The 12,059-nt window shown below is 42.5% G+C and overlaps 1 protein-coding gene and 1 long non-coding RNA gene across 6 annotated transcripts in view; one reads left to right on the plus strand and one right to left on the minus strand.

Annotated features, from left to right (window-relative positions):
• Nucleotides 1-11,132, minus strand: part of GLIS3 (GLIS family zinc finger 3) — a 176,104-nt gene extending 164,972 nt beyond the window's left edge. For 2 of the 5 annotated variants that reach the window (XM_084504140.1, XM_084504137.1), the window contains exons 1-3: nucleotides 10,952-11,132; nucleotides 7,457-7,669; nucleotides 4,959-5,440 (exon numbers count right to left, since the gene is read on the minus strand). In XM_084504140.1, coding sequence (XP_084360266.1) covers nucleotides 4,959-5,343 — 385 coding nt within the window. In that variant the 5' untranslated portion in view covers nucleotides 5,344-5,440; nucleotides 7,457-7,669; nucleotides 10,952-11,132. The remainder of the gene's footprint in view (nucleotides 1-4,958; nucleotides 5,441-7,456; nucleotides 7,670-10,951) is intronic. The other 3 variants (XM_084504139.1, XM_084504138.1, XM_084504142.1) reach the window with 3 other exon arrangements.
• The window catches only part of LOC311427111, a 46,934-nt gene continuing 45,900 nt past the window's right edge, over nucleotides 11,026-12,059 (plus strand). The window contains exons 1-2 of the long non-coding RNA XR_014687212.1: nucleotides 11,026-11,073; nucleotides 11,883-12,003. This is a non-coding gene — a long non-coding RNA (uncharacterized lncRNA). The remainder of the gene's footprint in view (nucleotides 11,074-11,882; nucleotides 12,004-12,059) is intronic.

Consider the following 12,059-nt stretch of genomic DNA (forward strand, 5'->3'; position numbering starts at 1 on the left):
CCCACCCCAACAACAACAAAACCACACACATGATTAAAAATAAAATAAAATAAAATATTGAAACAAAAACAAAACAGCCACAAGATTTAACGTCTGTCAATATTTCTAGGTTAAGAAAGAGTCCTATTGATCCTGTATAGGAAACATGAATTCTATCTTATCAGACATTTTACCATGAAAAAAAAATCTAGTTGCATTTGCAAGGAAACCATAATAGGAAATAAAATACATGAGGATTTTTCATCTAAAGGCACACACTTAACTTTGTAGAAATCACAGAAATGGAAGATGATAACTATTATAAAATAACCGTAAAATGGACAGCAAAAGGGATCAACATATATCTGCATATGTTTCTTTAATGGCTAGTTTCTTTAAATACCAGTAAGCATTTCCTTTTACCTGCATATGTCCAGATTATCTTCCTCAAGCCCCATCTCAAGTATTTTCATGTCAGCTCTTTACAGCTATAACACAGCCTCAGTCACATACCCACACACAGAGTACAAAACAGTTCTGGTAGAGCAACCAGAGTGGAACAAAAGGCCAGACTGACTTCCAAGACTTGAACTATGTATGAAGCATCATCTGCTGCCAGAGAGAAAGGGGCACAATGGTGTGGCTATGGCTGCCATGTCTAAGAGCTGCTTGTAATTTCTAGAAAGTCTTGCCAGACATAGCAGGTCTGGCAAACATATAAAGAAAGAAGACCAAAAGTCATGATGACATGCTGCCACCCCACTTCCTGTGTCCCTGTGGGACCTCTCCACCAGGTTATGGGAACACTAGCTGGATGTGCAGCAGCTACACCACCTCCATGTACAGCAAGTACCTCACTGGAGAATTCCTACCACAGTGGAAATTCTCTATCAGGCAAATTTGAGTAGCTTTAAGACTGCAGTGTATTGTCTAACATGACAGGAAAATCTACTACTAAGCCTCAAATAAGCTTCCATAAATATTTGTGTATGATCACAGTGTTTCAGGCCAAGGATCCAGCTCCCCCAGGACCTGACCCTCCTCTGTCCCTACTGGACCCTACCAGGTAATGCTGAGGGAAAAAGATAAGGTTTCCTTAGCAGCCAACTCCAGTAACTACCTAAATCAGCAGCAATGTGTTTGTTTTTAATACGTCTTGATGGAGTTCAAAAACATACGATTTAATTCGCAGAGTAAGAGAAAGCAGGTACAGGTGTTGAACATGTTGGCACTCAGAAAATGTGTTCTATTTTCCAAAAGATTTGGGATTTTTATTACTACATTAGATGTGACAACACTCAGGATGTGCATGAACATCCTCCAGCTCATGCTGACAAAATTTGAAAAAGTGAAAAAGACAAGGAATAAGAAAAGATACTGGATTTTCTAGAAGATGAAATGCTACTTAGATATGTGTATTCAGAACAGATAAGCTAAGTAATATATCTTTGAATAAATAACATTGCCTGGGCATCATTACACTTAAAGGGCAGTTCTAATGTGAACCACATGAAGATCAGACTTTCTTTTTAAATTTTCATTATTAACAGAACATGCAGTAGAAAGCTAGATATTTTTTTTAATGGTATAGGTTTTCATTACAAGACCTCTCAAAAGACGTGCATTGAAAAGAGAAGCTGAAGACAAATGCTGACCACATTTCAGTCTTCTGTCTTTCTTTGCTGCTCTCAAACCTTTCTGCTCATTTTTACCTGATGTCTCTCCAGTTCTTTTTCACCATAGCAGCTAGTGTCAATAGAGATCTGCTTTCAAAGTCTGAGTAAATCTATAATGTGTGGAACTAATTACTCACAAAAAGTGGTCAAATAGACACACCAAATGTAATGTGACACTGTAGATTTCCAAAGTCAAATATGTGTACTGTTATACTTGCAGTTTGCACCTAATTTATATGTGAAAATATGTAATTTGGGAAGACAAAAGTGTTCATTCTTAGCAACAAAAACAACCTACTCTCACATTTTCCAGTACTGAAAAAAAATCCACCATTATACTATTTTATTTTTTGGATGCACAAAACAGTACTAGAAAGCACATCATACATTCAGTACCACACAGGAGGTACAGTAGTTGAAGTCAGAGGCATACACAAGTGCCTGTCAAGACTTGCTTTTTTTCCCTACAGTGAGAAAACACAGTGTGCTCTAGGTTCTTGTCATGCACAGAAGTGTAACAGTTTCTGTTAATGTGACTTGAGGTGGCAACCTTTCTAAAAATCCTTTTCTTTCAAAGCTTTGCATCGTTATACAAGATAAAGATAGTCTTCATGAAAATAAAAGATTCTCAGCATGTTGCTGAGAGCATGTTGCACTTACTGTACGTTATTACTGTTCTCTTTGTACACTCAGCACCATCTCCTGTCAAAAAAACTCCATAGAAAAAAGGTACATAGTTGCACACAATATTCTGTTCTTTCCTTTATCCCAAACTGAAGCTCATGGTCTTTTTAAAAATGGTTTATCCATTATTGAAAATGAGCAGGAAAGCTATTTGCCAACACCAAAAAGTCATTTTCTTGTGTATCTTGCTGCTTTTACTAGTCCATATATTTTAAAGTTAAAAAAGAAAAACAACAACAATAATCTCTGAATAGTGCAAACCTCTATACAGATACAAAGACAACTGTAAAAGGAAAACTATTGTCTTCCTGAGAAAAAGCTTTAACTAAAACAAATACCTATCAAAAAACATTGCCCTCCATGTACCAGCCACTAGTAAAGGACAAAAAAAGACCTGCATGAGCATAAGTTACATGAATAGTTTTAGAGGTTTATAGTCTTATTTGTAAGCTTTATGCAGCATATCAGTGTCTTAGAAAATTATATGGATGCAGCTAAGTGTATTTGACTAAGTGTATTTGGCAAAGTGTATGAGACTTAGTTCTTCTATGATATATAGAAGATATATATGTCCTAGCACACGTAATCTTTAATTTCCTAAGCAGGCCTGTTACTAAAAAGAACATTAAAGCAGGAGGAATTACTAACCCCAATCAATAGAAACAGAATCCAAAGTCCATGGTACCTGAAGCCCTTAGTATCTTCTTCCGTGGTAACTTATCTTCCTGCACTATGTAGAGTTTCCACCATTCTATAAATTCTCAAAAATCAAACCACAACATATTCTTGCATGGGATAACCTGATTTTACAAGTAAATACTACAACATCTGTCTGATGAATGAAAAGGCACTGAGAAGAAAGAAGGTAGACGAGGGTACAATCAAGAGCTCTGTGGCCATTCACTAGCCATCCTATATTGCCTGATTACAGAACAAATATCCAAAGCATGCTTTTGGAAAGACAAGCATGTGTATATGTTAGTGTCACCCATGTTCTTTATCTCCTAATGTCTTTCCTTAAGTTCTTCATTTATTTTGCAACTGTCGCTGTCTGTTGCCTTTTCAGTTACTTGGTTCCAAAATGTTTAACCAGCATTGTTTATACATAAGCTTCCCTAATGCCAGCCCTTCCACCAGAATCACTGTTTGCTGTGATTCAAAATTGCAGACTGCTTTACATACACATTAGGTGAGTGGGCCAAGGAACAAAGATGGAAATGACAAAACAGGAACACCGTGGTCAGGCAGAGCAGATCCAAAACCCCAAATGCCAAGGACAATAAACTAGGTGACATTCTCTTCATCATGTGATGCTCTCTGCAAGACATGCAGCTGGTGGAGCAGCTGCTGCATAAGTTGTTTTAGAGATCCCTGAATGGGATCCCTGAATTATATTTAAGTAAGTAATTTTGAACAGAGCAGGAACCAAGCTCTACCTGTAGTGACAGAGAAACATTTTCCTCCAGAGCTCTTCATGTGAGGAGCCCACCTCTCCTTGCTGCCAATAGCAGAAGCCTTAAGCTAGATGGTGTAAATACACCCACCACCAACAACAAAGCAAGCATCAGACAAGCAATCTCAGAGGTCACCCAATGAATATGTATATGCATTACTACAGGCCTGACTCAGCAGAGCACTCAAGCATGCAGTTAACTTTCAACTTGTTCTGAAATACTGGTGGTTTCAAGCCTGCATGCCTTGCTGAAGAATGTTGGACTTACTAAATTTTCTAAGCAGAGTAATGAAGAAAAAAGGAAAACTGAGAAAAGCAACAGGCTTGGCATAAAGCAAGAAATCTGTCTCCTTTTCTGTACTTGCACTTAGATATAAATTCAAGCTTTTCCTGGTATTTTAAAATATTTAATTCCTTTCTATTCATTAAATCCTTAGGTCTATGCACCAAAATTCCTCAAAAATAGTGTCCTGATTTTAGCTTGGCCAGAATCCATAATTACTGAAACCTTAAAGTTCTCTTCTAACTTCATAGACTGAAGAGCAGATAATAGAGTATTTTCTGATAGAGGTGTAAATCTCTGATGCACAACTACTTACCCAAAGAGAATCTGCATCAAAATCTTGTAAGAGCTATGCATCATTATTTTCCACAGCACACACAGTGGTTCCAGAAATTGGATTGAAAATCTAAGGTTGAGACATCCTCTAAGGTGCTTTACAGCTTGCCCTGCCTAAGCACTCTAAAAACTATGACTACATTGCTGCTTTCATTGGTAAGCAGCTGTTAGTCACCAGCGGAAAGCTGTGCTCATACATCCAAGATGGAATATTTCTGATAGCACTCACAAAGTTCTGACTTTACAGAGCACAAAACAACTATTTGGATTTGTTGAGTTAGGTTAGGAAAGCAAAGTCAGACCACACTGTTTATAAGGAATTTTAGGATAGCTCCGGGAGTATGAGCAACTGCTGTAAATTACAAAGCTCTTGGAAAAAAAACACGTGATTAATTACTTTAGTAGAAAATAGAAAAACATTCTGTTTCAGTTTCTCCTCTGTTGTAGAGTGGTAAAGAAGGTACTGGATTTACTGAAACCAATACCATCTAGCTATGTGATACTGGAGAAGAAATGCTGTTACTAAAAACAATATAAAAAGTTTTACCTTTACCTGTGCACAGGGAGAATGTGTTTCCAAATTCTTGCTGTTTTGGCTTTAAGGATTGTGGGGCTGGCAGTCCTGGGGGCTGCAGGACTTCAAATAAAGGCTTCCCATTTGTAACCACTTGTCTTCTGGGACTTAGAGCGGGAAGGTGAATGGTACTGTCAATGATGTTGCTCTGAGGAGCTACCCCTCCTCCTAGGGGCATCTTTAAGTGTAGGCTGGCAGAAAAGTTTCCAATAGCCGGGCTTTGGCTGCTGCTATCTGAAGATACACAGGGAGTTCCTGCATGAACTCTGATGGGTGGGATCTGCTGTTCACTGATCATCCCAGTTCCATGAGAGATACCTGTTGTCCGATGGCTCATACTGCATGACCTCCCATTCATTTTTAAGGAGTTAATGAAATCAAAGCGTGGTTTTACAGACCCACAGCTATGACTGATATCAATCCAAAGTCAGTAAGTAATCCATTGTGTATTACACCTGTTAAAAAATAAATAAATACATAAATAAAAATAATTGATGGTTTAGTAAATAATGTATAAAAGACAGGTCTGCCTCTGGCTGTTAACTTGGAGACATCACAGGTTACAAGCAACCAAGTACAAGTACTACATGGCCTATCAGGGAGAAAGAACAAAGCCAAGCAATAACTCACGGCTCCAATGTGGAGAGAACCTGCCCCTTCAAAAGCTGAAGTTTGCAATAAGGTCAGCTGCCTTCGCATTAGCTAAACCAGCCATGAAATGAAGTGAATGCTGAGCAACTGAAAGAATGCAGCCAGGAGTGAAAAGACTCTCTGATAAGGCATCGTTGTTAGGATGAACAGGGATATCTCCCCTTTTCCTGCCACCTCCTCAGTCTATTAATTAAAATGGTGCTGAAAAGCAAACACAGCAGGGCAGCACTATGCCAATGCAGACAAAACAGGAAAGAGATGCCAGTTCACATCCTAAAGGATGTACACACAACAAAAAGGAGAGGAAAAAGCAAAACCACAGAAATGCCTCTTTGGACCTTCCAACACTGGTGGGGCTTCACTGTAGAAAAAACTATTACAAGAAAGTACAGTGTAGCAGTATTTGTGAATGTAACTACAAAAGTGGATGCCCACTGTAAACCGACAGATATAATGAAACTTAGATATCATCATACAGTGGCAAATTTTCATGGCCATCTTTTGATTATGATAATAATTGTGGAACTCTGACTTTCCACAAAGACACATTTCTCATTTAAGTTTTCCCGTTACTTCAATCTTAGAAGAAAAGACCGCTTAAATGTATTGAGTGATCATCTCAGACATGACCTATGCCACAGCAAAATCAACTAGATCTAAACATTTCCCAATATAAAAAAGATTTTGTAGACAAAAGCTGCACTTGTCAGTGTAAATCACTAGGCTAAGGTATCACACAGATGGGGAAATTTCAGCCATAGCTCAGCTGAATAGCGTATGCCCAACTTTCATCACTAGGTTCATATGTTTAACATTAAGTACATGGTTAAGTAGTTTTTTCAATCATGGACTCTGTGCCTAATTGACTTGTTCTGACATCCAAATTGACAGAAATAAAACTGAAATTCAGCTCCAATTATGGTCTTAAATCATGTATACAGTAAGGTTTTAATTAAATATTATGACTGTGCTGCAGCAAAACATTGAACTATAACTTCTATCTTCAGCACATGAGGTTTTCAGCATTGAAGCTAGTAATGTTACGATCAGTATATTCATGATCAAAGTTTGTGTAGAACCTTCAGGCTTAACTCTTGGATTACTATGTCCCAATTTTCTCCCTCTGTGAGCTGCCAAAAAAAAATAATATTTTTTTTTGCAAAATTGCATTCATATCACACCTCCAGACCAGAGTAAAAGTCATCTAAGCGACTGTGTAGATACACATGTATAGATATTCACATACACACGCTACAGTTTAAACTCACTAACAATTAAAGGTCTAAGCATATTATCTTCAAAGACAAGAGTAATATTATGGCTGATGTCAGTAAGAGAGAGAGATGCCCTAACCACACGGGTTTGGTCTCAAAAGATGTGTTTAGAATACTACTTTTATTGTTATATTTTTATATTATGGGAATAAAAATTGTAAAGAACACCAATTAAAAGCAATATTATTTACTGTCATGCCTTGATGAAGCACGAATCATTCTTTGCAATTCAACCAAGGACAGACAGAGCTGAATGTTCTTAAGTCCTCAGTTTGTTTTAAAAGCAGAATGTACTCTGTCCTAACACAGGTGACTAGTTCCTTAGAAAAGGAAACACAAACAAAGGCAGTTGTTTTGCTCGTAAGGCTATATACCATGGCATTATAAACTGGCTACAGATAGCAATCATTCTTGTCCGTAATCCCTGTCTGTGAAAAGTACTAATATAATCAAGAAAAGATTACACATGATAAATGCATTAGCTTTACTCAGTAAAAGCATCTTTAGTTTAATCAACAAATACACACATGGTTTACACAGACCTACCAGCTCAGGCAAAATCCAGGTCAAAGCTGTTTGGTCTCCTTACTGTTCTTCTTCTACAGTAACTGTATTTTACAATGAATAACACTGTTCTGTACTGTCTTTGCCTCACTTTTATCACTGGATACTGCTGTTTCTTTCACACTTGAAGAGAAGGCCTCTGGGCCTGTAAATTCTTTATTAAAGCCAGTAAAGATATGTTTTGAACCAAATGACCTGAAAGTGCACAAAAAACAACCTTTATTCTTTTTATGGATGAAAGCAGAAACAATTTAAGTAATTTCTCTACAATTTCTTTGCCAATTTATCTTTCTGATTCCATCATGAGGATGTGTAACACTATATTAACATGAAAATTGGCACTTTCTGTAAAACACTAAAGCACCTTGGAGAGCGTTACTTTTCTCATCTCTTTTGAATTATTATTTTGTTGTACCTTTAATATAATTTACTTGTTCACAAGTGCCCTTTCATTAATTTGATTTGTTTAGTATCAGCTTCCATCAAAATGACATTCTTATATCAAAGTCAGAGTGGCTAAACTGCAATGAAGCATATGTAACTAACTAAAAGCCAATCGGATGCTAATTAAATTCTAAAAGTCTAAATGACTTTTACATCATAAATAGCTCCCGATTATAGACATTTATAAAAGCAAAAAGACATGATAACCATAGTGATCTTAGAAGTTGTAGGAATATTGCATCAGATACTGTTGTTTATTTACCTTACCCTTAGAAATTCCGAATAGGGTTGAAACTTACATATAATAAATTAAGAACACAAAAATACAAAAGAAAAGAATACTATCCCGAGACTGAACAGTTGTGCCAGACAAATTCTTTTGTAGTACCAAAGCAGTGTACAAGCGCTTGCCACCTTTCAATGAAATATTTCTCTCCATCAATGAGACATCGCAGTGTCCTTTCCTACTTGCTCTGATGTCAAAGGAAATACATTTAGGTCCACCGCTTCTGAAGTCTCTTTTTGTAAGCTGACATTACTCAAAGCTCTATGACTCTGCATCTATCAATAACAGCATGACAGCACAGTTACTCAAAATCCATAACAATGATTCATAAATTCACTTTCAGAAAACCATGTAGTAAAATTTAAATTCAAGCTGAATCTCTGGAAAATGTGAGTAATAATCCTTCAGGAAGGAAAACAAAAGATGAATTCACAAGCCTTTGCCTGCAGTGCAGTATGCCATATAGTCTGCTCTTACAGTGCAGTTTTGAAAAGTGCTGGTTTATCACTCCACCCACTGAAGTAAGAGGTAATACACCACTGAGTTTCAGTAAGTGCTGAATTAGCCCACTGCAGACATCAGTTTAAGAAGCTGTAATTAATCCAGCTTAGGAGACACTTTCACAGTTTGATTAGGTGGTATTTATCAGACGTGGGCACTTTGCACATCAGGTATCAAGCACTATCAAAGTATCAAGCAATAACAAAGAAGGCTGAAGGACAACACAGCACACAGTCCCTCCTTCATACTCTTCCACTGGAAATCCTTACCTCACCTCCACAGCAGCTACCATGAGAGCAGACACACGGCATCACCCCTTCGTGCACCTGGACCATGCGCTGCAGGACTGCGAGCGCCATCTTCACCTCACCAAGACCAAGGACAGCTTCTATCCAGCATCCCCCTGCCCCATCTCGGCACTGGTCCAGAGGAGGGCTCCAGAATGGGGGTGCCCCACCTCAGCCCTGCTGACCGCCCCTTGTCTACAGAAACTGGGCCCTGGAAGCTGCTGTGTATCACAGCTGCTGTGAAAAGCACGCACCCTGACAGAAGCTCCACAGCCACCAGCTTAACAACTTGTCTTCTAAAAAACACACGCTCACCAAACGAAGTACTGGTTTGACACCTTCTGCACAGGTATCTGGCTACAGTTCAGAAACCAAAAAGGTAACTATGGGTTTTCCTTTTCCTTTTCCTTTCCAAGGGAAGGAGATTTAACTAGGAAAAAAAAAAAAAAAAAAAAAAAAAAAAAAAAAAAAAAAACACCACTAAACTTAGAGCTTGGAACTCAGCTTGGAACAATACGCAGATCAGGAACCACAACTGCAATAAAGAAAGATGTTGTGGCTTCAAAACTGAAGCTACGAAATACACTTTCCACACAATTTATAGAATCTTTTCCCCACACTCCATGCAAGCCTGCATCTCAGAAGCTATGCAGTACTGACAACAGTAAGTACCTTACATTAGCATCCACTGTTTTGGTCATTTGTGTCCTTTTCATGACACCTGCACTTTTGGACTACCACAGGGGCATGGATTCTAAACTGCAGTACCCTGATGATACCGCATTTATTTAAGCCCAGGTAGTTATCCAATAAAAATGATGGAAGAGTCATACAGTCTCCAGGTTTCTGGTTCTCCACGGTCAGCAGAAAGTCTTCTTGAAACGACATCAACAAGCAAGGCACATGAAAGTAAGAGGAGGTTGCCTACAGCACTGTAAGACAACCAGCCTCCAAACACAACCGAATTTCTCAGAGCTCATGTAATAAATACACTAATTACTTATTACTTGCATCACTATAATTCCTGGGAAGATTAGTCATAGAAAGGAATGCCTTTGTGCAAGGGACTGTACAAACATAGCACAGAATGCAGCCACCAATACTGCTGTGACTGCCATCAGAATGGCAGCCGTTATCAGTAGACAGGATGATGTATATCCTCATGTAGTCGGGACCCAAAATTTTTACCACTCTGCCAGAAAAATCTCCTCAGGTTTTTATGGTGGTAACTAGGATCTCCTCAGACTTTTCTCCGTTAGGACTGAGAGTGGCAGGGCTGTGCCACTGCAAGTGGTTGCTGCAGCCAAACAGCGGGAGCTTTCCAGGAGCAGCGTTATTCTCACTAGGGTGAGCTACAAACTTCAGGCGAGCTGACAGAGAAACCCAGCACAACCTGGAAGCAGCGGGCACTGTCTGAGGCGTGCTTTCGGACCTGCTGTTGATAGCTGCAGCAGGTGTGAGCGTGAGCAGGAGACGGGGAACCACCGACGGTGTTCCCATGGGAGGAAGGGACAGCAGCCACACGGCCAGAGGCACCTGTCCCGGTGCCCCGCTGCCACCACCCCACGCTGCCGCGGGCAGATGTCCCGTCAGATGCCCACTGCCACCCGTACCTCACCCACACGCCTCACCGCTGAAATTGGAGCGCCCTCAGCCCGGGCCAAAACCCAACCGGGGGTCTGAGGAGAGGAGGGCACTGCTGAAAGCCGCGAAGCCCGAGGAGCCGCGGTGACCGGCCGCACGCAGGCCCTCAGACGAGGCAGAGCTGCCACCTCGCCGGGCACTGCCCGCGGGACGCCCGGTCCCGGGCCAGTCCCCGCCGCGGGGGTCCCGACATCTGGTCCTCGCCTCGCCCCCCGCGCCCCGCCGGCCCCGCTCCGCGCCGCTCCCGCTGCCCCCGCGCTGCTCCGCGCCGCCGGCGGGTCAGGCTCTGCCGCCGCCGCCTCCCCCGGCCCGTACCTATCTCCGCTTATTCACCCGCGGGATGACCCGTCTCTCCCGGGAGGCTGTCTGTCTGTCTGTGCCGTCCTGCCAGACGGCGCTGCGCCCTCATCTCCGCGGCAGGCGGGTTGGTCAGCGCGGTGAGTAACGGCCAAGTAACTTCACCGCCGCCGCGTTTGTTTTGCTTTTTCTCCCCCAACAACCCTCTCTCCCCCCCCTCCCTCCCGCCCGGCTCTGACGCGGGGGCCGGGAGCTGCCGACTCAACCTCTCCCGGCGGCGGCGGCGGAGGGGCCAAGCCCCCGCCGGGGGGCCGGGGGCAGGCGGGACGGAGCCCGGCCGGGCCGCGCACGCCCCGCCGCGCTCACCTCCCGCCTCCCCCGCCGGCAGCGAGCAGCTCCCCGCGGAGCCCGGCCGGGCCGTGCCGGCGCTGTCATGTGCCCGCCGGCCCCGCCGTTAACCCTTGCCGACGCCATTTGGGGCGGCGAGGGGGCTCTGCGGGGGATGGAGGGGATGGGAGGCCGGGGGGTGGAGGTGGTCGCACGCGGGGGACGGTGTGAGGCTGAAGGGCTGCTGCCCGTGGGGTGGATATAGGTGTTTAGAAGGTCTCTAGGGGCTGCAGGGCGGCTGGAGGGGGTCTTGGGGCTGCATGGGGCTGCGTGGTGCTGTTAAGGGGGATGCGTGGGGACGTGCTGTGGGGTCCGGAGGGGCTGGGGAGGAGGTGAGGGAAGGGGACAGCGCCACTGCCGTGGGAAGGAGAATCAAGGGGCTGGATGCCTGTCGACACTCCTGTGTGCTTTTTAGAAATGCGGCGTGAAGGCAGCTCTTCTGTCTTATGAGACAGAAGAGTGGTCCTACTTGAAAACACCAGAGACTGGACTAGCAATGGGATAAGGAAAAGCTGAAAGGGAAGTATTTAGGCAGGTATTCTGCATCTATCCCCTCATCCAGAAATGTTCCCAGGGTGATGCAGACTCGAGGTGCTGTCTCCCACAGATGCCTCCCACAGGATGCCTGTCTCACACAGATGGAGGGAAAAGCCCAGGAACTGAAACTTATGCCCTCACTATGGGTCAGTTTTATTTAAGTGCTGTAACTGGGGAATTGGGAGTATAAATGAGATGAAGA

The sequence above is a fragment of the Aythya ferina genome (genome assembly GCF_964211825.1).
Source record: "Aythya ferina genome assembly, chromosome: Z".
Classification (NCBI taxonomy): domain Eukaryota; kingdom Metazoa; phylum Chordata; class Aves; order Anseriformes; family Anatidae; genus Aythya; species Aythya ferina.